The sequence below is a fragment of the Chanos chanos genome, chromosome 3 (genome assembly GCF_902362185.1).
Source record: "Chanos chanos chromosome 3, fChaCha1.1, whole genome shotgun sequence".
NCBI lineage: Eukaryota > Metazoa > Chordata > Actinopteri > Gonorynchiformes > Chanidae > Chanos > Chanos chanos.
The window spans coordinates 17,601,386-17,628,626 of NC_044497.1; the positions used below are offsets into that span (position 1 = coordinate 17,601,386).

Consider the following 27,241-nt stretch of genomic DNA (forward strand, 5'->3'; position numbering starts at 1 on the left):
TTCATTATTCCGAGATCTTGATTGTTCGATACAGTTACGCGCTATGTGCTGTTAGCCTAATGATATACGCGCTCATAGAAGATTGATAAAGTGACCCTTAAATGACACTGAAACAACTGGAACAGAATTGTTTATTATTGCGCTGGGGGGGAAAGCCTAAATACTTAGAACAACTGAAAGTGCTGAATTGTTATTATTACTGTAGTTATTGCGCATTGAATTATCCTACGTTCCTTAGAGCGCAATTCCATATCATACTGTAGTTAGACAGCTTTTGTTTGTTTGTTTTTCGGGGGCGTCAAACGATTTTTTATTGCATACTTCTATGAATTTGATGTTGTCCTGAGTGAAAGAAGTTGAAGTTCGCGGTCTCTTTAAATGTGGTCCAGCCCCTGGCTCGATTCTGTGCGATAGTCATACTAAACTTCGAGTGATATACGAGTTGAAATTTGCTCTGCCCTGCTGTAGTACAGAGTTCGTGTGCACGTTTATTTGATGGTCGCATCTTCACATTTCTGGAATATTTCCCTGTCGTCCTCAAAATACGATACAGATTGGATTAGCTACTAGTCTTGGACAATGTAAAACTTTTAAAAGTTGCAGCTATTCTGCATGTTGTAGACTGTAGTCACAGTAGTTTGACACAATGTTGCGCACATTTTGTCTCGTTCTTTATAACACTGAAATAGTCTCAAACTAAAGATTAATTTTTTCCCATTGAGGTAATATTCCTACTGTGCAATGTTCTGACTAGTACAAATGTACTGATTTAGCAAGATTATGGATATCCCAGAGTTTTGTGGATAGATTATGCCTTCTTCAGAATGGGTGCGAACAATGGGAAACAGTATGGAAGCGAAGGTAAGCACACTTCTAAAGATGCTGAATATGACTTGTGAATTTATTTTTTATGGTATCACTTCGCTTTTGTATTGCATTCTGGGTTTCCCCTACGTTATTTATGTAAGCAGGCTCTGTGGGGTTTTTTTTGTTTGTTTATTTTGTTTTGTTTTTGTTTTTGTTTTCCTTCTCCTTCTCCTTCTCCTTCTTCTTCTTTTCTTAACTTTTTTTTTTTTTTTGATGTAGTCAAGAGCATCGTACGTCGATAAAACGCCTTACAGTTGACTGGAAGCCGTAAGCAACATCAACTTCTCGGGCTATTGTTCTGTCCATTGTATGTATACGTCCTGAATACCACAACTACTCCCAAACCAGCACAGTCTGAAGCGTCTTAGAACCTGTCGCATGACTATAGAACAGCTATGCTTAGATCCTTGGACACGATCCACTGGGTGTACCTGACGTAATTAATATTGCCTATGAGTATATATTTCACTGAAGATTAAAGACATGTATTTAAGCAATTTAGCTCACACAAACATGCGCGCGTTGGAGTTCAGCATATGATTTTTGTTCTAGTGTAAGCATCCACAAGTACATAGTTGAACGTCGGATTTGCATGTCACTCTTCAGTCTGGACACCTCCAGTCCCCAGTCACCAGTTTTAATGTTTTTCATCATGTTCGAAAATAACCACTGCTCTTGTGCCGATTTATAATGTACAATTAACATTTTTATAGGTGCACTTGTGGTTCAGTACACATATAAATTAGTTAATAGTCATTGTGTTTATTTATCCATATAGTTCTCTTTTCAAATAGATACTCACTCATATCCTTTTAAGTCAGCTGTAGCTGACTAAGGATCGATCAGAGTTCAAAGGACTGCTTTGCTTGGATACACCAATGGCTTTATTACATCTGCTGAGATGACAACTGTGTTAAAATGATAAAACGATTTTTAAATCGGTTTCTTTAAACAGCCAACACTTGGGAATGTGTGTGCATGTGTGCTTGTGTACATGTGTGTGTGAGAGAGGCTGTGTTGCATGGGGGGTTAGAATATATATCTCTTATGCATCATTATATTACAGTACCATTGTAAAAGTGTGGACTTAAAACATAAGTGGATGTGTTTGCATGAAAATGTTGTCTGGTAAGCATGGGAAGGGAGTTGCATGGTAGGTAAAAGGGCAAGTCTTCATGTCTCATTTACCACATGAACAAAGGTCACTACATGTATGAAGTTCTCAGATGAATGCCTTAGAATATATGATTCCACCAGACTTTGGGCCACTTGACTTTGATTTGATTTGGTCTGTTAACCAGACGTCCTGCTGGTTTGACTTTGCTTCTAAAGGTAGCTTAAAAAAGAGAGGAACATACAAATAGAAACTCAAGTTTACAGCTAAAAAAATGTCCTTGTGAACTTCAGACCATCTTATCTGAAGGCTAGACTATGTTAGCCAACCCGACACCCATCCAGAAACACCTCTTGCTCATATTTTAGGTTTGTAAGTTCACTCAGGTAGACCTGCTGCCTCGCCATCACTTTATTTAGACGATCCATGGATGCGTGCCATTTCACCGGTTCATGCTTCAAACATCTGTGCTTGCGGTTGTCCTCAGCTTGAGTTTCACTTAAAGACCCGGCACCTGGCAGACCACTCCACCTCACACCTTACATAAGCACAGGACAGGAAACTAGCCCAGGTTCTGACAAGTCATTTTCCAGAAATGTAAACAAGTAACTCTCCTAACAGTCCAAGCTCTTTTTCACGGCTTTACTTCCACTGCAAGCGTCAGTGGCACGTGGTGATTTTTACTCAACCAGTGGGGTTGTGGGACAAACATCACTGAGATTTGCCAAAGGGTCTTGGAAGATTCAAAGTTTATGCCTTAGTCAAATGAGAGGAACAGGAGAGGAGCCAGTGAAAATCTTGTTAACAGTTATGCTTAAAAGGAAAAAGAATAATGTTTCTGTGATCATAGATTTTCATTAGTTAGTTCTGCAAAGTTCCCCTTGAATTCCGCCAGAAAGTGGAGAAAGGAGAATAAACCAAATGAACAGTTGGGCCTAGTGGTATTAGCCAGCATGTTTTGTTTTTTTTTATTTGCCTAAATCATGATGGTTACGTTCATGACCTGGCCCAGTGTGACAGATTACATGAACAACAAAACTGAATGAATGAGAACAAGGTCTCACTCTGTTTGAAGTTTCCACGGTGGAAAACAGCAGTCAGTTGTGCTGAGCCTCTGAATGAGTAATGGGAAAAAGGATTTGCATGACAATGCATGCAATGCACCATCAGCCAAGCAAAATTATTTTAATGAGGAAGATTTGAAGAGGGATCTGCCTACATTGGACTCTATGAGAATTGACGTGGGAAAGATTGGGAATGATGTTGGCTGGTCTACTGCTATTGGTGTGCACTAACTAGAAGAGAGGTGGACATGGAAGGGAATGGATGGATGCATTTTCCATTAAAGAACATGTCAATAGTTTGTATAGATGAATTCCACAGGTCTGAAGCTGATGTTTTTCAAACTGCTTTCCCCATCCCAGCAGTTCAGTCAAGCACCTTGAGGAGGTACTTGAGGCTGTAGTAGAGAAGGAGCTGTAGTAAAGTCCAGCTTGTGATTGGCTGTTCCACTGATGGCAAATGTCACAGTTCATAAGTGGTAACATGTTGCTTGGCAGTGCCAATGCCACTTTGGTGATTCCTTTTCAAATCCAAGGCTTTGTGGTGACTGCTACAAGGGCAAGCAACCAGATTGGAGGAAAATATGTAGGAAAATGATAGGCCAAGTTGTGTGTAAGTGATTATTTCTAAAACTCTAGTCTCTGACATTATCATGAAGTAAGACACCACAGCTGTCTTCAGATATTTGTGGGCTCCATTCTTGAATCTAATTTGGTGCTCTTCTTGTGTGTACTTTAGCAACAAAAGTAACACTATTTCAACATCCAAAATGATGATGCTCAGAACTTCAAGCTTTGCTTAGCAACAAAATAACAAAAATCACATTTAGCCTAAATTCATCGCACACAAAGCTCTTTGGGTCCACTTGACTGGTGACTCACTTCTTGTGAAGGGGAGTGGGAGCGAAAGCAGATGTGTTGGTTTGGTGACGTCACCAAAAACTTGTCGTCGGGATGGTAATGATGAAGTGGACATTCCCTGTATGAACCCTTGTCACTTGTCTTCTCAAAGCACTATCGTTTCATGGACTATTGTTTCAGGAAGGTCAAAATAAAATATGAAAATGGTTAGTCTGGTCATCTTGAGCTTTAGCACTGTCATTATGAAAGAAGTGCAAATTGGTCCATGCCTCATTCTGTTGTAGTCAAGGGGCATGGGGTGTTTGTAACATTTTAGAATCTTGACACTCTCTTGTTATCTACTCTACTATGAATCTATATGTTTTTGGAGCGTATTTTTCGTGTGTTTGTGTATGTGAGTGAGTGTGTGTAGGAGTACGAGCGTGTGAAAAGTGCCTTGTTTACAGTCAGTGTGCCGTACGAGGGACGAAGGCACAAACTTAAGCCACTTGTGGTTTAGGTTTATGGCCTGACAGAGGATCAAGTACCATAAACTAACTTGCCTTCCTCTCCCGCTCTCTTATACACACACACATACAGAGCGCTCTTTTCTTCAGCAGTTCGGGCTTTTTCAGACATTTCCATCTTAGTTTTACAGCTTGCATTAAGGAGAAAGAACCAGCCAGAGCAAAAAGCTCCATTTGCCAATGAAGTGTTTAAGTTCCATAGAGACAGATTCAAATGTTACCCTTTTTTGTAATCTGTTGTCCAGTGGATACAGTGACTCAAGCCAGAGGCTCAGAAAAAAAAAAAAATCTGAAGTTCAGAGTTCATAGTTGAAATGGAGGGGTTTCCCTCTTTTTTTTCTTAGTCTAACTGTAAAAATACATCTCCTTCAAGGGTTTTATGTATTTCCTGGGAACATCATTTCACATTAAGCAAGAGGGGGAGAACTGGGAATTGATGCCTATTCTAATTTTTGGGCAATATAACAAACTGATTGCAAGAATAAACATTGTGTTGAAGCCAGGAGTGAAAATCTTCTGCCAAAAGAAGTAATGAAGACAAGGTTTGCAGCATCTCTACAAAATCCTGCTGCTAGCGGATCACGTTAGATGAGCTGAAAAAAAAAAAGAGTAGAGCGTATTAAAAAATTAAGTAAAAATGAATTAATTAACCTACATTAACCTTCAGTATACCTGTATTTTTTCATCATCTAAAATGCTACACAGTAAAAATAATGAACTCTTTCTTACCCTTTTCACTTTTCCATTGACAGGAAAAAAAATAATAAAATGTTCAGTTTCACTGCATTCTGATGTGTGATATATATTGTGTTTTCTTCAATTCATCATTGTGTAAAATCCCACAGACATATATCTCTTGACTATTGACTGTTACTCACAGAGTAACAGACTCACAAAGTCATGTTGACAGACTGAACTTCTTTCGCATCTGTTATGCTATTGGCTTACAGTATCCAAACCCTCTCACTCTCTCTCTGTACTCTGGTACTAGGCAACTCAGAGCTCTCACTGCTCTGCTTATGCAGTCGTTGTGAAGTGTTATGTGTATTTTATGCCATGGAACAATGACATAACCCTCTAAAACAGTGTTACGCAACATCAGACTTGAAGACATGGTTTGAGTGGGATTTGGGGCTAACTAATCAAGACTCATGATTCGTTGAAGTCTAGAATCAGGTAGTAGAGCATGAATATACTTAGCAAATTCACTTGTGCTGAATTAACATTGGGAGTTTAGACTATGTGGACCCACATATGCAGTCATTGTTAATTGAATAATCTCAATGTTAATTAAATATTGGTGAATTTGCCTTGTTCTTTGCCATTGGGACCACAGGATCTGAACTGAGAGGAGTGTTACCTTAAAGGGCAGTATAATAATGTTCATATGGTGCCACAGTATAAAGAATCTAGAATGTTCTCTGACCAACTCTCTCTGCCCTCTGTTCTTTGGTCCACAAGGTAAAGGAAGCTCCAGCATCTCCTCCGACGTGAGCTCAGGCACAGAACACACACCAACCAAAACTCCAAAAAATGTGGCTACCAGTGAAGGTAAGGCATCTGGACCTCATTATCAACCAAACTGCCCTTTCCTCCCGCTTTTCTCTCGTTTTTAGTCTTTTTTTAAGCAATGTTGACTATTTTTGGAGGAGCCTTGTGTGTTTCTGGGATAACGTGATATTGAAAACAACTCGGTGTTCCCATCGAAACTAAGACCCTGCAGGTCATTCATCTTGTGCTGGATTTAAGTATCTTGCCTCCTAGAACTGAAAGAATGTGTTGCCCTGGGAGACATAATATCAGAGATCAAATAGTGTGTGACCAGGAATGACAGTGGCTTTGTGTATGTGAGTCTATACCAGGTTGTCTGTGAGACTTCCTTAAAGTTGTGTGTGGTAGAAAACTTTTGCTCAAAGTGGGAACAAACCTTAAGACTGTTTTCACATAAAGCATACATACGCTGCTCTCACGCACTTTGTGTGCGTCTGTGTGGTGTGTCTGTGAACAGGCAAAAAGTCGTTTAAATCCCGCCTATGTTGTTTTAGCTCGAAGTATGTTTTTGCGTTTCATCTGAAGCTGAATCTCTCACATACGGCATTAGACCACACAAGCATTATCTGGGTAAACGCCAAGCATAACTGGGAGCAAAGTTTGTCTTTTATTTTTAGCATTTGTCATGCTGATTAGCCGGAACTCATGCACCGCTCACAGTTGTTGCTCACAAACGGCAAGCACGAAAGAAATCTTACCGTTAAAGACTGTCTGTGTTACCACTGACATTTAGTGTTTTGATCCAGGAATATTTTGACTCCCAAACAGTAGCACCAACTTCTGACCTAGCTGGTGTGTAGTCTACTCAGGCTTGGCCTCAATGTCATTGTCCCAAAACTATGCTTTCAAAGGTGTCACAACACTTCATCACGCACTGTCCTCATTCACTTTAAATCAATTCAGTCCATTTGGAGAACCAGCCTGGGCACAGCCTGGGTTTTGCTTCAGATGTTTTTTTGGGGTTTTTTTTCAGTGTGGTAACCATTATCATTTAAAGGGAAAAAAACAAACAAACAACCAAAACAAATTCCAAGGGAAATTCACCATCAAAGACTACAGCAATTACCTAAATAATGAAGGAACGAACTTGAGCACAAGCTAGGTCATTTTACTTCTTTGGTTATTTTTGCCACATTTAAAGCCATTTACAAATCTTTCCCTTTAAGCAGTCATAAAGTTTTAAACTGATCGGTGAATTATAGAGTACAATTTATCTGATGAGGGGAGTACACATAATTCATACACTGATCTGTCCAATCCTCAGTCTGTCATTGCGCCATAAAATCAAAAAGTTAGAATAACTCCAATCCTTTGAAGCAACTGATTGCTTCAAGAAATTAAGTTAAAAAAATTCAAAATGTCAGTGGACAATCCAGTCTGTGAGGCTATATTGGACTGAAAATATTCCTAAGATTTGGCTCAAAATTTTCAGTATCTTAGCCTTTTGGGGCTGGGTGTGTGGTTAGAAGAGCTGAAAATCACTAAAACATAAAATTCGCGCAGATTCCCTATAGTTAGGCTCTGTAATTTGTTTTGAAGAGAGGGAATCTTTGAAGCACCAAAACAAACCGTAAAGCGTTGCTATGCATTCCTTCGTGTCCTCTGCTTGTGTGGAGAGTAAGACCAGAAAGACACCATCACCTTGTCTAGTCTGTCTGTGGAAGTCCCCTGGGTGTCTGCATCCGCTGCTCTCTCTGGCAAACCACTCCAATAACTCTTAAAGAGAAGGACCACATCCTGGTATGACTTAGACATTGTGCATGGAAGAAACAGCCTTAGCACGTGGAGTCTTATTTTTTCACCTGCTGCTCTTGTCCACTATCTGTTCTTTTATCAAAGCCACGTTGGTGGTGGGATTTATTTATTTATTTATTTTTTTGGGAGATGTGTTTTTGAGCTGCCTGTAATGGCTTGGTTATAAGGAGATTGTGTGGTTGGGCAGAGTTTCTCAAAACAACCTTCCAGGAAGGCATTGTTCTCATTACGCTGTGGCACTCACTTGGCCTAGGAAAGAATCCAACCCCTCATTTTGCCTCTTGAATTATGTGTATCAGTGTGTGTTTGTGTATATGAGCGAGAGAGGGAGAGAAGGAGGGAGAAAGGGAGCGCAAAATGCTCTGCATAAGCTCAACATACCTCACTCCATTCTTTTGTTCTTCACTGTATAATGTGTAATGATTTTGGTAGAACCAAAGAACCATTGGTTCTTCGCCCAGACAGGTTGAAAAAGAGAGTATCTATCTTTTTTATGCAGCAGGTTTTGGGGATAAGGACAGTCTGTGCCTTAAAAAGCAATTGACTGCTTTTGCTTCTGTGGTTATAGCTGTATTTGAGAAACAGAGGGATCCTGATAGTGTTGCCAGCGTTAGCATAAAAAAGTTAGGATTAGTCTCTGAGACAGCTGGAATGACTGGTTTGGCGATCTGTATCCTCTTCGCAATCTTTTTAATGACTAAATGCTCAGTAGGCACGGTATGTAAAAAGAGAGATCTGAACTCTCGTCAATGCTCCTTTCTAAAAAACAATTCTCTTTTTATCTAGGAGCTGACAACGCTGTTTCAGGCTCTAGGTGTGGATGTTTTACCAACACACACTACACTATCTCCTAACAAAGAAAGTGTAGCACACTATATTTAATATGAAAAAAAAATCAGGATCACACGATGCCGCAAAGAGCCAATGACGTGTTCAAATTTGCCGTAAGGCGAATTTCTTATAGGAGCAGAGTCCATTCCTACTTCTGCTCCTGAACACCTGTTTACCGCACCAAAGGTCAGGTGAGAAATGGTTTGTTCTCAGACAGCTTACTAAATAATAGACATCATGAGATTCAATTTTATGTACCAGAGTTGGTTGTGTTTCTCATGAATCCTCAATGACTAGCCTGGCTAATTTGTCTTACCAAGCTTTAATTTTCCAAGTCCTGTTTCAGGCAAAGGTCACAGGGTGTTTCCTCTTAGACAACATGCATTCAATGCCCCGGGATACTGTGATTTTCTCTATTTTTGAGTCTCTAAATAAAAGGATGACATGTCCTTGTTTGAGACTGTGCAATCCACAAAATAACAAACACATGCCCCATCAGCAGTGCGTCTTTGCTGTCAGTCAGTGGTATATTTTGTAATAATCACCAGGAGAATTTGTTTGGGCTCTTATTCATCTCTGTGTCACGAATACACATACCACTCTGGATCTGTCTGTGAATATGACAAGTTCAGGTACTTTGTTTTGGGAAATCTCACCAAAAATGCAGTCACAAGGTCTACTAATGTTATTTCTTCTTTAATTTGAAAAGGGGCTGTTTTTCTGTGGGCTATAAATAGCAAAAGATCACTGCTTGATCATTTTACTCTTTAAACTCTTGAACTAATGAAATAGCATCATGTAATTGGATTGTAAAAGAAACATAAAACCAGGCCCTTAATTTGAGGACAATTTAAGATTGAATTTATGGGGCTTATATCTAAATTTTGGTCAAAAACATGTTTACCTCCTATGTGTGTGCAGTACTGTCCAAGTTGAGGTCAGCCAGGTTAATTGACTGTTGATTTACTTTTTCAACATTCCAGAGCCTGCAGTTTGTGGTTTTCAGACACCATGGCAATGGTCTGCAATTAATAAAATTACAATTTGACCGTCCTTCCTCCAGAAATAATCAGCATGTTGTCTGCACACCATCATGAACTGGAAGCTCTCCCCATTCCTCACTCATGAGCCGTTACGTTTCCTGGCCCCTTTGGATCAAAACGACATTGATGAATTCATTGGGAGAAGATGAAATTGAGTAATAGTGCCAAATGGTTTCTGTAGGTGTTCTATAAGGCCAAAAGTGGATCTCTGCAAGGAGTCCTGGGGCAATTGATTGTGTTTTGGATAATACTTTTAAGTCGACTAGAATGAATATAATGGAACTTTGGTGGTCTATTCATCTTTGGGCGGCATGAATGGTCGTGTACTGCAAACAAAGACGTACATTAGTAGGCACGTGTCAGGTTCATTCTCTCTTAAACAGACATTAAAAGTATGCAAAAGGTGATCAAAGAGTAAAAATTACTTGTGTTCTCTGCAAGTGAGATCAGTCTGACAATACAGTCATTTGGAAATAATTAAGCAGGTGCGAGGAAACACTATTTAATCTCTACCTTTCCCTGTAAATATTGTATTTAGATCCAGACCTCCATTTTCAGGATTCAGGAGAAGGAAAAAAAAGAGTAACAGAGTTTGGCCCTACGCTGTGTTTTTGATTGGTGGAGGTGATATCAGGAGGGGCTTTGCCTCAGCTGCTGACCTGATCTGAATCTCTGTGCTGCACATTCCTCATTTGGGATGTGGTTCAAGATACACAATATAAGTTCAAGCCTGGCCCTAGAACAGCAGTCTCTAGATGGTTTTCTTTGGCACGGCAGTCGTCCTGGGGCATGGTTCGAGTTTTCCGTACACGGAGAGTGTCCACGAGAGGAACTTCTAATTAGGAGATCACTGCTTTAGACTCATAAGTCCTTGTATTATCTGTGTTTGTTGCAACATAATCTCCTGTCTTTGTGAAATCTGAAGGAATGCTCGAAGCCTCTGCTTTGACAGAGAGAGGAAACGTGAGGGAATAGTCCGGACGGGGTGGCATATTTATGACACTAAGATGACATATTTACGTCTTCCTGTACTTCTCTTTCCCCTAAAGTGCAATGTGCACAGGTTATCGCTCCTATATTTTACAAAATTGTTCACTTGCCAAAGAGTAATGTTCTTTTTCTTTCTGGCATCATAACCTTGACCCTTTGATTAGCAGCGAGGCCAGTACTTTCAATACATCACACCAAGATCATGTGTAAGAGTAAGTGGGGAAATAATTAAGTTGTGCAGTTTTTTTTTTGTTGGTTTTTAACTTCATGGTCAAGGAGTCTCTATTACCCCTGGTGAAGCAGCCAACAAAATGAGTTTTTTCTTGTTGTTTCACCAAATTCTGTCTTCATCTGACCTTGAGGCATCAATAAAAAATTTTATTTTTTATTTTTTCAGTCTCAGTAAACGGTCCATGATGGATCTGGAGCACGACCAGGTTTAGAGAGATGGCGGCCAGTGAGCATCAGTGAAGTTATGCTGTGGTTGTGGTTGTGGCCTGGCTGCATTAGACCCTCTCTCTCTCTTTCTCTTTCTCTCTCCCTCTCTCTCTCTCCCCCACTCTCTCTCTTTCTCAGTGCTTGGCACCTGTCAGATGGAGCACTGAGATTGATTAAGAACATTACGTCAAATATGTGCAAATATCCCCTCTTAGACCTTCAGGAAGAGCCAGACAAGGGAAAATCAGACTTAATATCCTAGCTGAGAGCTTAATACCAGATTGTCCCTACCCAGATTACAGTTGTGGTTCCCAGAAAGTTGTCCCCCATTGATTCATATAACACCCCCACGTACTCTGCCTAATGATGTCTGGTTAAAAATAATAATAATGACTTGGGTGATAGAGAAATATCTTTATTTATGCACCATATCATTAAAAACCAAATGATATGCAAATAAAGATCTCAGATCAATTATTTGTCTCTTGTCTACCACTGCTACTGTTTTTTATATTCAGTAGTGTTTAGCTATTCAAGTATATGTTTGCGTCATTTAATTTACACAAGCTTTGTGAATCCTCAACTGAGTATGCTGTAATGTAGATACTTTGTCCAACATTAAAGGGATTGAGAAGTTCTTTTAAGAATTTGTACTGTGGCAATTAATTTTAAGAGTCCAGCTTTATTGTATTGCTGTGAATCCCTTTACAATATAAAATCTCTATGGACAGATGTTTCAACTAAAATGTCATCTCAAGTCATGTAGTGAGAATCTGTGTGGCAATGTCAAGCCAGTTTACCCCTTTTAAAACCCAAAATCCATGACTCATGACATTCAAATGCCCAATTTGCCCGTGGAGAGAAATTAATCTTCAGACTCACATCCAATCTAATAAAACAGGAACCTTTCTGCACAGGCCTGGAGAATACTCAGGGCTTCAGTTTTGTGCGACTGCATGTCTCCACTGAGCGACATGTGAAAAACCTGTTCCTCTTTTCCCCTCCTCAGTTCTCAGGTCAGCGAAGGTGAACTCGGTTAGCGAGTGTAAACAGTGTGCAGTGGAGCACTCTGTCTGTCTCCAACACGTTATCCCATGACTCGCTGCTGTTTGTAAACAGGCCGCATATCTGCGATTTCCATCCATTTATTTCCTCACACAAACATATACAGTGTGCGGCGTGTCATTGTTGATCTGTTTAGTGCCAGCAAATGAAAGCAGGGGAGGGAAGGGAGCTGAAGAATTTCCCTTTGAAAGTTATGGATGTTTAAGCCCATGGGTTGTACAGATGACATGTGTGAGTGAAAAATAAAGTCATATAACGAAGCACAAAGCCAAAGCTATTCAGATAATGTAAAATATTTTGATTATAGGACTCATGCCATGGTCTTTCGGCACTGGTAATCACTATGTAAAACCAGGACAGGGAATGTAATTGATTTTGTCCAATTTAAACATCATAATTCACAAGTAGCTTATGGTTTTATTACTTTTAGCAAGTGTGCCAGTGCATTTGTGTGTTTGTGTGTGTGTGCGCGCGTGCGTGTGTGCGTGCGTGTATGTGTATGATCAATAAATTTTAGTTGGTTTCAACACAGAAGGATAGACTGCTTACAAGAGCGATATAAAATGCATCATTCATCAGTGATGACAAGAACCATTTCCAGACCAAACAATAACACAATCCCATTCAATCAAATACATTGATGTGAAATGGAGGTATAGAGAACCTACAATAGCTCTTTTTCCTGTCATTTCTATGGGCGGCGCAGTGTTAGCAGAGAGCTGGCGAACAGCTCTAGTGTTGACAGCGAACCTAATCTAACGGCCATTTGTCCCACTGATTGACAGTTCGTTGAAAGGCGCTTCGTTGAAAGGCGCTTGAAGGCTAAGGTGCCATGCTTGGCAGAAACGGAAAACCTGCTGTTATAGTGAGGAAATGTTTTACAGGTACTTGTATTAGAACTACTGACCCACTGTTTGAACTTTGAAGCGAACCATGCTGGGAAGTCAAGGATCCTCTGTGATGTTACATTTGGTCCTGTGCATAGCACTACGTTTTGTAATGTGTGGTAATATAAATATATGATAACAGGCCTTATTGTACTGTTTCTCAACTCAGTGTATTGCCTGCACGCACATTACTCATTTAGTTCAGGAGAAGGCATCCTTAGCTGGAAACAGTGGCAACACATGCGGCCATGGTTTGTCTGGTTCAAATCTCGGTCTTATGTAATCCCATTGTTTCCATTTACAAGTGTACTAGCGTTAACATCGAAACTCAGCTTACCACAGCCAGTGGAATGCGTCAAATCCCCAATGACAGAGCTGTTTCTTGAGATAAAAAACACAATGGCAGCAAAAAAAAAAAAAAAAGAAGAAGAAAAAAAAAGAAACATTGTTTTAACCTATCTTGACACCATTTTATATTCAGTAATGCTTTATAACAGTGGAACCAAAAATGTCCAAGCCTCTAAGGCTTTCATTACGCAATTAATTTAAGAAACTTAGTATCACAAAGAAATTGCTTTGTGTGTACCATAAAACTGTACTCTGTTATTCTATTGAACAATCCTACAAATCATCATCACTCAAAGCTGACAACACATTTGAGTTAGTGCTTTACACTGCTATGCCTAGTTCAAGAAGTCAAGGGTTCAGCAAACAGCAGTGAAGCTGATTCCGGAGTGATAGAACTGGGCTACTGTTGTCTTGTAGGAATCCAGGATGGGGAACCATTGCTTTAAATGACAAGAATTGTTGTCAATACTATCCACTGATGACAACGTACCATCTGCTTTATGATCATATCCTAATACCCCCCCCCCCCCCCCTCCATCACTACCCTTTCTTTCCTCTCAGCATTGGCTCTGTGGAGTTATAATGCTGTGGCATATGAAAGAACAGCAGTGATAAAAGAGGGGGAAAGGAAACAAACAAGAACCACTTCCTTCAGAGAACCACCACAAAGACAACTCTCGAAAGCTTGCCATGAACAGGGGTGTCCGCAATATGTAATACCATCTGTTGTGGCTTAAACGGTCTTGTCTGGTTGTCTTTATAATATACATGTTGATGCAAGTGTGATCGAATGACCACATTGATGTAGTCTAAGGACACGATGATGTCATTCCCGCATCAAATTAATGTTTCATGTACTTGAAGCATTCAGATTCAGCCCAGTGTAATGTAATGCCATGTAATAAATCATACACTGTCAGGTACCATGGATAAATAAATGCTTCCCAAGTAATAATTAAAGGAGAAACTTTGGAGTAAATGTTATTCACCTAGTAAGCAGTTGGCGTACATGTTCCTCACATGTAAGTTTGAAACGGAACAGTCGATGTGGTCTACGTTGGGATGTGTGATTCATTTGGGCGCTGTGTCTTTTCAAACACCTCCATAATTTCAGAAAAGTAACACCTCATCTTATTTCCCCCATCAAAAAGAAAAAAAAGGTCCTTCGTTCCAGACGGTTTGGAATTCAGCCATCCAATTTAGCATCTTAGTATTATAAACTGACGCTTACTGGAATGGGATCAGGACAGGCTTCGTTTGAAAGAGAAAAATATTGCAACAGCAGAGTTAGTGAGGTTTTGGCTCTCGTACACCTGGATCAGTTAGGTTCTCTCAGTTTTAATGACATCAGTAAGGTTTAAGTCTGTTTAAAGCTGCCTGGTTCCTTTCAAAGCTTTGTGGTTTTTCATTTGGGCCTGCTAGAGAGTGGACACCCCCTTAGTATTGACCATTTGTGCAAAAGTGTCAGTGTTGACAGATATTCCAAAACTGGCACATCACACATTAAAATCTCACTTTCTCATTGAACTTCTATTTGAACCGGAATTCATCAATTTTGGATGCGCCACCCCGGGATCCACTGTTTCCCGCTGAGCTAGCTCCATCTGCATTCTTCACATGGAGCCCGTCTAGGGAAATTGCCAATGGTTTGACTTCTAAACAACAGAGCTTACTTTTGTGCCAATGGTCCATTGAAAACACAACTTTTTGGTTACAGCTGGGGTTGACGCAACCAAATCCGTCCGGATGTCATCAAATTGTGTCTTTTCACCTCTTCCATCTTAGACAAGGGTTTTAACATGTGTGCCGTCCCGACCCTGGGTTCTTGAAAGGGGGTCTATGAGGCAGAGACCACATGACAGCATTTACCACAGCATGTCACACGTCATAACCAAGTACAGAGAGACCCCAGGGACCATAGTTCAATCTACAGTGAGAGAGAGAGAGAGAAAGAGAGAGAGTGTGCATGTGAGTCTGCTCCACACATGTGCAAAAGAGACTTAGATTTAGCAGCCGTGAAGTTCATATGTGAAGAATAATTCCATATCCAAAGCAATGACTCATATTTACTCTACAGAAATACTTGATCTGCTCAATAATCTGCTCTACAAAACTCCTTGAGCTCCCATAGGGCAAATTTCCACATATCAAGTGGTAAGTCTCTTGCTTTTCTGCAGAGACATTTTGCTGGTTTAGCTTCACTGAATGATCTGGACCAGTGAGCCCCTTCTTTTTGAGAAATGTATACAACAGTCAAACTCATTCCGAATATGAGTGGTTAATGGTCAAGTTTTGTCGTCAGACATCTGAACTTCTGCAGCAGTGGTGTGAGATTTACGAAGTGCGGAGAGGAGAAGAGGAGGGATCGTGTGTCCTTGCAGCAGACATGAGGGCCCTGGGGAGGCCCCGAGGCTGTTTTTGTTTTTCTTGCTGAACTTTCCGGAAGGGGGCCAGCAGACAAATGCTCACTGCACATGCTCAGTGTGCGCTCGGTGCTCCCTCACATTCTCCTGCCCTGGTGGAGAAGAGGTTAGCCAAGCAGTCTGTTTCACGGTGCTGCAGTGATCTTCACCATGCCTTCATTTCACAAGGGGACTCCCTGCACAAATTGCAGATGACTCTACAGTGTAGCTTTCAGAGCTCATAGCTTATTTGAGCAATTGCTTTGTGGTTGCTTTGAAGGTGGGACCCCATCCACCCTTTTCACTGTGTTACACTCATTAAGAGATTTTGTAAACTGTGCAGTCATGTATGTCCATAAGAGCTTCTTTTTTGCCCTTACATACAGCCCTTGCTATATTGTGTTTCTGCTGCTCACGTTGTGCAAGGAGTTTTATTTTACATGTCTGCTGTAACACTTCATAATTACTGTCAGGTTTTACAGTTCTCTTACTCCGTAGAGACTGTTTTGCCCTGTTTTTTTCCCTCTGATGGTTTACATCCTTTGCTTGATTTGGAAAATTGACATCAAGTGCTCCCCCCCCTCTCTCTCTCCCTCTCTCTCTCTCTCTTTCTTGCCAGTCAGGACTTAGAAATGAGTGTCAGAAACTTTCTCACACACCTCCAGATCTCAGACGGAGCTTGGCAGGACGGCGTACGTGAAAAAGCCTGTTGGGATAGGATGCGTCACATGAGCCCTAGAGCAGAACGAATGGTTTTGACTGTCTAGCCAAGCACTGCAACATTAGTAAACTATTGACGCTAGGAGCCATGCCCACTCCTCAGCAGAAGTGGAAGGTCTTGTGAAGGGGGATTTAGTGCATCACTAGTTGTCCAATCCCTCCAGACGAACCTGGCAGAGATTACACTGAGAGAATTTCTTGGCCAAATGATCCTCTTTGCTTTTCTTGCCCTTCCTATCTTCCTCATCTGTGTAATAAGACAGGACGTTTGTTTCATTTTCACTTTCCCTCTATTATTTTATTCCCTGCGTCTTTAATTTTGTGCTCTGCATGTTTTCTGAGGGTGTAGACTGATGTAATTCCTCAAAGATGCTGCTGTCTATTTGAATAGTCCAAAGGAATTTTGAAGCAATGCTGTAAACCAGGCACCCTTTCATGTCTGGAATTTAACTTGAATCAAAATTTTCCTGAAATCCAACCACCAAGTCTCCATACAAATTTGATTTCAAATCTATCGTTATGGAATTTTGAAAACTCAACACAGCTTGATAAAACTCTGCCTTAGAGCGATGCTGCATCCTGCAACTGGAGTTCACAGGTGCAGATTGCAGCTGTGTCATTTTGGCTATCAGTGGCAAGGCGTCTGTGACCACCACCAGGTTGCATTCCTTCTTCATAGGTCAAACAGTAGGAATCTTTCTTTGTCATAGCCATGTTCTCACTCTGTCATCTATAGAGAGTTCTGAGGGAAATTTAGCTATCACCTCTGTCCAAATGTATGATGTTGTTTGGCAATGATATATGACTTGAAATCCAATTTCTTTCACACAAATGCTATATGCTAATTTTCATCCTCATTGAATCAATGGGGTTATCAAACACTGGGTGGGTGACAACGGTGAACTGTCTTTTTCAAACTGAGAAAGTGAGACAAAAAAAAAAGCTTTTTCAGAACTTTTGGAGAATGGTTTTTCAAAAGTATCTATTTAATATGAAAATGAGTTGAGAAGACGGGGAGGGATACTGGTGGGAGTGAGTGTCATGAGACATCAAAGACAAGCCATAAAGTTAAAGTGTCAGGTCCACATTCCTAACAGTGCTGAGAGGTTTCAACTGTAATTTCTCATATTTCTCATTGGTGCCATCCATAGTGGTTCTGCCATCACAAAATCCTTAATATTTAGCTGTGTTCCATCTCAAGTCACTGAACTATGGCTACCCTTAGCTAATGACATCCCCAAGGGCAACTTTACTCTAGAGAACTGCTTTTGCACACTCCTGTTTTGTCCATTCACAAGTGGTAGAAGCCAAAACTTGCCTTGCTGTGGTTACACAGTTGAAATACACAAGTGTTTTTTTTTTCTCCCAGATATATTTTTCCCTCCTTTGCTGTGCTATGTTCAAGTTATAGACCAGATGTTTGACCTGTTTCTTCTTGACATCTCAAACCAAAGGATTCTTCCTTCTCTCCATCTGTAGCCACTGATGGTTCGTGTCAAGGTTATGCAGCTGGAGGAGAAATGACACTAATTATATGTTCCCCAGTTGAAGAAACTGACGAGACAGAGAGAGAATCATGCAGTAGAAATGGACAGATGTATAGAGGGGTATGGAGGGGAGAGAGTTCACTGATTGGCATGAGTGAACACTTCACTCTGTGGACTATCTGTAGATTGTGAGAAACCAGTGACATTGCTCTTGACTGGTCATGGTATTTGTAAATAATCAGTCATTTGTCATGCCATAAGGAATATGCAAACACTGTTAGAATATGCATGTGGTCCTAGTAAATCTGGCTCCTATTTTGAGAGCCTTCCGGTTCTTCTGGTTCACAGTGACTTATTGTCATCATCCTAAACCATTCCACGTAGTCTGTCATGCCCTCTCCAAGTTCACAGTCTGTTTCATCCAAGTTGTTTTGGCTTGCCTTTGATGTTTTGACTTTCTAATGTGCGTTTTTCCGCATAAGCAGTTTAGTCTAGCATTTGTCTCACTGGTGGAATTACACAGTCTATCAGTAATTGATTCTTATTCCAGGTCCAATTACCTGTCGACTACAAACCCACAAGGTAAAGTTATACCAACATTACACAAGTTATATTCTAGCCCCAATGTCCTGTTTGATGCTGGAACTTAAACCACTGGTTTTAATCAACTGTATGAAATGAGCAAAAGTGCTGAGGTTGTAATGTCCTCTTTGAATTTCAGTTGGCATAAATTTTGTCCTGATCTGATGCCCAAGTTTCCTCCTCAGCTTCAGTCCACCACTAAATGGGACATGCTGAGAAGAAAAAATATCACAAAAATTATGTGAGCCTGGACCACAGACTAAACATGGTCTTGTGTTTAGATTTGATTTATTTATTCGTCGTCGTAGATTACCAGCTTAAAGTATTAATGTTTGTCTACAGAAAAATTGCACAATTCATGCTTGAAGACATGGCACTTTACTTCACTTTCTTTTGCCTGGGTTTGTTGAAAGAACCTTGGCATGCACTGCCCTTGATGATCGTTCACAAAAGAAGCCCTGTTGCTTGCTCTCTCTCTCTCTCTCTCTCCCTCTCTCTCTCTCTCTCCCCCTCTCCTTCTTTCTAAAAATAGCATTGAAAGAAAAGAAAAAAAAAACCAGATGCCTGTCTCCATTTTTTGCTCTTTCCAGCTGTGTGTTGGGGTGAGGAGGGTTTATGTGTGGATTGAAGCTAATTAGCTGCAGTGTGATTTCCTGTAATAGGGAACATTCTACTGATCAGTGACATGTGTTGTCATGCTTTTGGAAGTTGCTTCTTGGCCAGTGGCAACCAACAAGGGATCCAGAATCCATACCATATTGATAAGGAACTGAAGAAGATTGGACAAACACTGAGTAGTTATCTCTGCTGAATTCAACCAGGGTACAGGTGACCTTTTAGGGGGTAATGCGTGTACAAGGGACTCAAAGACTCCATGGAGCATGGAACATGGAGGGAGATTTTGCTTTTTTTTTGGCAGATTAAATCAAGGCTTAGAGCTGGGCCATTATTAAGGCTCCAACTAATGTTAAAACCTCTGCCAGGAGTGTTGATCGTTGATCACTCTTGGAAGGCTTTCCAGATAAGACTTGCACTGCATCACGGACCCTTTCATGTGAACGCTCAAAACATACAGCAATATGAAATGCATGCATCATCCAGTACCGCCCCACCCCAGTGTACTTTACTGATCTGTGAGGTTTTTGAATGTCCTCCTCCAGTCTATAAATCTACTGGAATGTAACACAGCTTGTCTTCCACTGATGTGTGAGTGATTTATTTAGTATTGACGGCCTCCAGTCAAGTAGAATAAGCTAGGGTCAATGCACTGCCTAAACACAGGACAAATCCATAAACACTGGACATTAGCCAAGGTATGCTCTGTTATTTATGAAGTGCTAAAATAAACACACTAACTTCGGGGGGAGAAACTGCAACCATCTTGAAGTCTTTTACGCTGGAATGTCAGGTATGAAATCTGCAGTAGATACGGTTGTTTGTCCACACACACACAGACACACACACACACACAGCAGAGCTCGGTTCAGGTCCCGTTGGTGGCAGTGATACATACAGAGTTGTTTTTTAAAAAATGTTGGTGCCTGGTGATGGTAAAATGGAGGCTTCCTTTAGGGACAGGTTCCAGCTGTGTACACCGTAAAGGGGAGGTGTCAGATGCATTGCATGGTGCAGATCCTTGGGGAATCAGCCGAGGGAACAGACCACCCAGGACTGATAGAGCCAGACTTTGACCTGAATCCGCACACAGATGCTAGATGCTAGAAGAGGCCGGAGTGCAAAACAGAGATCACGCTAAAGCCCCTCTCAGACCTGGGGCTGTTCTGGAGCTAACTCAGAGTCTGCACATGATTGAAATCTGGATGAACAAAAATCTTATATTTGCTGAAGTTTATGTAGCAAAAATTGAAGCTCATAGCTCAGTCATAACCATAAAACAGAAGCTTTAATTGGTGCGTACCAAATTAATTTCTGATTGGCTTGCTCTGTTATTGGATATGCACAAACGTTTGAGTGTGTGGTGGGACTTTTCTTTTTAATATAGTTCATTTTGCTTGATCATTAAAACGCACACCACTTACGGTGTTGAATGAGGTAATCCAAAGTCTTCTGTGTTGAATAGATTCTGCCTTGGCTGTTTGACTTCCCCACACAGCTAACATGTAGTGCCAAATGCCAGGCGAGCAATTCTGTAATCAAAACGTGATTTTTTTTTTCCAATTTATAAATGTAATGAATATTTAGGTCTTGTTAAAACATTTTGGCGCTTACTGTATATATATATATATATATATATATATATATATATATATATATATATATCTGTTGAGCTGAAATGGGAACAAAGCCACCAATAATACGTCTGAAGTGTCCCAGACCAGTGGTCGGTGTATGTAATGGAATAATATTGGAATATACAATATGAAAACATCAGCAGAGTGGTGCCTGTGGCCCAAATCATCTCTTTGTTTTTGCTTCTCCTAGTGTTACAGAGTAAATCACAGTAAATTCACCGGTTTTCAAATTTACTCAGAAAGAGTTAAATCAAGTCTGAGAGTCTATACGGTCCCAGCCTGGTGAGTTGAGGATCATATAAGCTCTCTCAGAGTTCATTTATTTAGTTTACATTCCCATTGGATTTTACTGTGATTTTTGTTAGTATTCTCCAATCAGAACTTGATTTTACCTCTGTGAGACATGAAAAATGTGAAAATTTTGAATTGCTCATCATGAAATATTGATCTACATTATGATAGTTAAATTCTGGTGTTTCTTTGTTATTCAAATTGCCAGAGACAGGTAATCTCCCTACTCAGTATTTGAATAACAGAGTTAAGTGTTCTGGATGAGAGATGGAGCAAAATGCTATGTAACCCATGGCTCTACAGGGGGAGACGGAGAGCTGTGTGTCTCTACCTTACACGTGTTTACAACTGATAAAAACAATTTGGTGGATGATGTGGTGGAAAAACATTTTCTCTGATCTAATACACTCCTGCCATACAGTGTAACATGAAATTCAGAAATCAGAGGAACCAGAAATGCCTTTTTAATTGTCCCTACCTGTTCTCTGATACTGATCGTGTGTTTTTTCTGGGTTTGAGAGAGCTTGATACAAGGACCCTGCTGTCTGCCAGTATGGTAAAGATGTTTTCCCTGGAGAACTGTGGTCTGTGTATGTCATCACAACCCGGCCACGAGTCAAGCTGATCTCAGGTCAAGTCTGGAATACAAATCTACGTGACAAACACAGAGAACCTCTCTCTCTCTCAAACACATACAAACACACACACACACACACACACACCACACACACACACTCACACACACACACACACACACAAATGTACCTGGCAGAGACAGGGGGATTTGTGTTAGTGTGTCGTGTACAGTTTCAGACATGCAGTATTAGGGAAGTGTCTGTGTGTCTGCCTGACTGAGCTAAGACATAAATCTACTGGACAGACACTCAGATGTTTACCATCTTACTATCTGTCTGGTGCAGAGATGGACAAAACTTTTACAGCAATGGAGGGAATACAAATTTCATACACGTACACACACACACACACACACACACACACACAAACAAGCATAAAAAATGAAAAACTCTTAAGTATTTTTCTTCTTGTACAATTATGATTCACATATGAATCAAATTCATAATGCATAGATGTGAAACAAATTTAAATCCTGCAAAGCACCATGTGAACTATCTGGTAAATTTGGCTCAGTGGCTGTTAAATTTAACAAGGTGTCCAACTTCACTTATTTTTGTTGACTTTTTTTTACTGACTTAAAGACTCGTTAACCCATCCAGAAAAAAAAAAAACAACTTTCTTTTGCTCTCTTTTTAATCTTATTAGATAATGTTTTTCTTCAGTCAGTAGGTCTAAAGTAGTCCAGGTGTTCCATTAAAGACTTTTCCTTTACACAAACAGCCATCACCCATGATCCCTCACTACCCCAGGTTGGGCGCCTTCCAGAAACAGGCACTTAGAACTGTTTAATCGGGAGTTCTTGGAATAAAGGATCGTGCCTCTGAGAGAGAGATTCTCTCAGGACTGTCTTCCTTTTATATTTGCCTTTGTCCAGAGAGAGAGAGAGAGAGAGAATGGATGTGTAGGGAAAGGAAAACAGAAGAAAAAAGCTGGATGTATAACTTTCCTCATCCATTTTCTTCTTATCTCTCAGCTCTCTCTACAATTGGCACAATAGCTGGAGTCCTACTGACAGGCTCTGTTCTCTTTCTTCACGTCACTGTCTCTGTCTCAGAGTCCAGGGGTGACATCAGTCGCCTAATTCCATTTTCTTTGTGACTGGCTCGGTTTCGGCTGTGACGGTTTATAATTGCCCTGCGTGGAGCTTTGTGGCTGGGGAAATGGATCGGGGCTTTTATGGGAGCAGATAGCATCTGAGAAGAGCATTTTGGGTTTAGGGTCAGTTCAAGGGCTCCCTTTAGAATCAGATAAAACGCTCTGGTGACCGTGGGGCGGGGATCCTCGTCGCACGCCATAGGGGTGATGAGATCCAGCCGCGAACTCTCTCACACCCCGCCTGTCCACTTCTTCTGCGCAGCGTAGACGCGGCAATTGGAGAACATCTGTGGAGATCGCTTCATTGTTTACAACCGACCAATCATGTTGCGTCAGTCATAACGACCACACTGTGCAAACACGCTCTTTGAAGGCGGCAGGATTCGTCTGATGAGGAAGTATGTTAACCAACGCACAAGTGCACTCAAGATAAACTTGACACTTCACCAACACAAATTTCTCATAACCAGATAACCAAGAATAGGGAAACATTTTCTTGAGAGTGAAGGAATAGCATTTGATGAAACAAGATTGCAGCAGCACCATCTGCGCTTAAGGCGTTACAAAGGGTGGTTGATAGCTTCCATATTTTCCTTTTGTAGTGATGGCTGAACAATGGCAAAGAAGCCACATACCATTCAAGTTAATAAGTTAGATTGTACCTCTTTAGCATAGGCATATTCCCATGCAGTATGTTTTATCGCCTGTACCTAACAGTTTCCCCTCAGGGAAGAGGGTAAATCAATACACCATTTTCCCCCCGTTTTGACACACTACACAAACACAGTTTGTCTGAGAACCAGACAGGGATGAGGAGATAAGTGGTCTGATTTACTCTCACTCAGCTGAAAGACAAATACAAAGTTCTTAGTCTGATATGTGCTTCTCCCCTCTCCCTCTCTGTCTTTTCTCTCTTTCTCCAGACTCAGACCTAAGCATGCGGACTCTTAGCACGCCCAGTCCTGCCCTCATCTTGAATCCAAACTCCCCGCCCCTGTCCTCCCAAACAGTCACCAATGGCTTGGAGTCCTCCCCTTCCGGCTGCGGCGTTCCTGGGGAAACTGTTACCATGGTGCAGGTTCACGCACCTCCAGGCACACGTCCCTCGAAGTGCCCTCATCCTGCATTCATTGACCTTCTGCCAGACCAGGTCCTCCTACAGATCCTTGCCCACCTCCCCACGCCACAGCTGTGTCGTTGTGCCCGTGTGTGCCGACGTTGGTACAACCTAGCATGGGACCCTCGGCTTTGGAGATCCATCCGACTGACTGGAGAACAGCTTCACGCTGACCGGGCCTTAAGGGTGCTCACCCATCGACTTTGCCAGGACACACCAAACGTGTGCTTGACCCTGGAGACAGTGGTGGCCAGTGGCTGCAGGAGACTCACCGACCGTGGGCTACACGCTGTGGCCCAGTCCTGCCCAGAGCTCCGGAGACTGGAGGTAGCCAGTTGCTACAATGTGTCCAACGAGGCTGTGTTTGAAGTGGTGTCCCGCTGCCCCAACTTGGAACATCTGGATGTCTCAGGTAACTTTTACAAATGAAATGTGTTTCTCTAGTCAATATTTTTAGTTTTTGTGGTATTGTGAAATATATAAATAAAGCTACATGTAAATAAAAGGAGAAATACATGATATGTCAGACCCATAAACACATAACAAAACTCAAAAATCGTCACAAATCATGACAAATATTTTGATATAACATGAAAAGGAAAATGAGGAAAACACAGGTGCTTTAAACTGCTTGTGCTGCTATGGGATTGTGTACCACATTGACCCACAAGAGGGCAGGAATGAGCACATTTCATTAGTTCGCACTAAGCGGCTGAGCCAACAAACAAAACATATGATCCCTTGATTGCACTAGAGTGTAATTTGTATTTCTCGGAGAGTAATAGCTGCTGTCATACATCACACTGCCACGTCCATGTGTGCATTTTTAGCTAGAGGAGTAATTTACTGTAGTTCTGTTCTTCTCAGAAAGCTGGGAAAGGCATTAAAAAATCAAAGAATTACTGGCACTCCTGATGTCCCTGTTGGACCAAGGGAGCCCCATTTAAGCTCTGAAAGCCAAACTCCCAACCTCAAGAAGAGTGTAAGAAGTGGTCTGCAGCTTTCATTAAGAGAGTGACACACATACACACACACACACACACACACACACACAAATCCTCATCATTGAAACTACTGTGGTGGGGAAGCTTATGTGTGGCCATTCACAAGAGAGGAGGAAATAAGCCCTTTGTTGTAAAACTAGTCTCGATTTCTTGCGGTCAAAACTTAAAGGCTGAGAGAGGAAGAAAGAGGAAGTCATATTACTTCAAATAAAAGGAAAAAAAAGTGCGCTTACGCATTTCCGTTAATACCGAGCCTCCTTGTTTTCTTAGCTCGTTATTTTTTTTTTTTTCATTTTTACTTCTTTTGGCTTTTATTAACTGTTCACCTCAAGTTCAGAGGCAGCGGAAAGACATATGAGTTTAAGGAGAGGTTCTGAGTCCGAGCGGATACAGAATCTTTTTGTTTGACATGCTTTTTGTTGGCAGTCTGCCGTTGTTCTGGCGTTTCTGGATGGAAAACAGGAGTAGGAAGCACACAGAATGCCTCCACCATGCTAGAGTCAGTGATTCCCAGGCAAGAGTCTATAAAATAAATAAATAAATAGATAGATAAAAGGAAAAAAAAGTCTCTGTAGCTGTACATCGGAGCTCAAACTTAAAAGGCACTGAACTACCAAACCTACAGTCACTTTAAATTTCACACAGCACTTCTCCCGAGGTATATTTGAATAATGGGAATATGCCTACGCTATTTAAATTCTCTAAGCATGTAATATCACAATCATGCAGAACACCTGTTTTGATGGATTTTATGAGAATTTGTTTCATGCTCTGGGGTATCTTACATATCATATTACTCTATTAATTTATCCTCTTAAAGTCAGGAGCTCCAGTAATTACAGAAAGGTAATAATAATTTGTTGGCTGTTAGGCATTGTACAAAGTCATTGGGAATTTTTTTCATCATTTCTGGGTTAAAGCTGGCAGTAATTTGCTCCAATGCTTCTTAAAACAAATAAGCTAAGCGCTAATTAATCCATAATATTTTTGGTTGTGGTTTGAATTTTGCGGCCACAAATACTCAGTATCTCATAACAAGCAGTTCTGCAATGTCAAGATTCTTTGAGCTGCTTTCTACTTTGATTCACGTATATCTCAAAAAGCACACCTGTAGTTTGTCAGAATTTAAGTTTCCTCTGGTCATGATATTTGTTCAGGTATTGCTGTTCATAAATATGACACCTTCATGCTAATGTATTTCAAACTCTGTCTCTGTCTGTGCTTCTGCGCTCTCTCCTTTTCTGCTCCAGGCTGTCCTAAAGTGACCTGTATCAGTCTGACCCAGGAAGCCACATTACAGCTGTCTCCTCTGCACGGCCAGCAAATTTCTATCCGTTACCTGGACATGACAGACTGCTTCTCCCTGGAGGACGAGGGCTTGCGTACCATAGCGGCGCACTGCCCGCGACTCACGCACCTCTACCTGCGACGCTGCGCTTACCTCACTGACGATGCCATGCGACAGCTGGCGCTGCACTGCCCAGCGGTGCGAGAGCTAAGTCTTAGCGACTGCCGTCTGATCGGTGACTTTGGTTTGCGTGAGGTGGCACGTCTGGAGGGACAGCTGCGTTACCTTAGCGTGGCGCACTGCGTCCGCATTACCGACGTCGGTGTACGATACGTGGCACGGTACTGCCCGCGTCTGCGCTACCTGAACGCGCGCGGCTGCGAAGGACTGACGGACCACGGCCTGGGCCACTTGGCGCGCAGCTGCCCCAAACTGCGCTCGCTGGACGTTGGCAAGTGCCCGCTGGTGTCAGACGCAGGACTGGAGATGTTGGCGCGCAGCTGCGTTGGACTACGGCGGCTTAGCCTGCGGGCGTGTGAGAGCGTGACGGGGCGTGGGCTTCGAGCGCTGGCCCAATATTGCAGTGAGCTGCAGCTGCTCAACGTACAGGAGTGCGAGGTGCCGCCGGAGGCCCTGCGATCGGTCCGTCGTCACTGCAGGCGCTGTATCATCGAGCACACGATCCCCGCCTTCTACTGAGGAGGGGGCGGGGTGAAGGACGGAGTCACAGACAGAGGATGGACATCTGACAAGTGGATGTTTTATTTTTAAACTTCCTGCATTAATTCAATTGCATTTAGAGGAGGGTGGGCCTGTTTGGGGTGTATTGAAATTATGTGCAATACTTTTGTAGCAGTCAGGCAGTCCATGCCTTCCATTTAGCAGTATTTATCCTACACAAAGGATGCATTTGTTGTCAGTGTAATCCAAACTGCAGTCATCTACCACAAAATCCTAGCTGTGGTTACTGGGTCTAATTTCCCCCAAAACTGTCAGTTTCACAGAAATAGATTAAAAAAGCATACAGCAATGTCACCGAGATTTGGCCAA

At 41.5% G+C, this 27,241-nt stretch overlaps 1 protein-coding gene across 1 annotated transcript; it reads left to right on the top strand.

Moving 5' to 3' along the window:
• The first annotated feature begins 824 nt into the window (after window positions 1-824).
• On the top strand, window positions 825-27,045 carry LOC115808580 (F-box/LRR-repeat protein 7). The gene is made up of 4 exons (XM_030770000.1): window positions 825-861; window positions 5,871-5,960; window positions 23,706-24,311; window positions 26,154-27,045. Exons 1-4 carry the CDS (start codon window positions 825-827, stop codon window positions 26,888-26,890), a joined length of 1,470 nt encoding a protein of 489 aa, XP_030625860.1. The 3' UTR covers window positions 26,891-27,045.
• Window positions 27,046-27,241: the final 196 nt, after the last annotated feature.

Coding starts and splice junctions, on each gene's coding strand:
- LOC115808580 (XM_030770000.1), top strand. CDS start 825: ATGGGTGCGAACAATGGGAAACAGTATGGAAGCGAAG. Junction 862..5,870: donor GAAACAGTATGGAAGCGAAG/GTAAGCACACTT, acceptor TTGGTCCACAAG/GTAAAGGAAGCTCCAGCATC. Junction 24,312..26,153: donor GGAACATCTGGATGTCTCAG/GTAACTTTTACA, acceptor TTTCTGCTCCAG/GCTGTCCTAAAGTGACCTGT.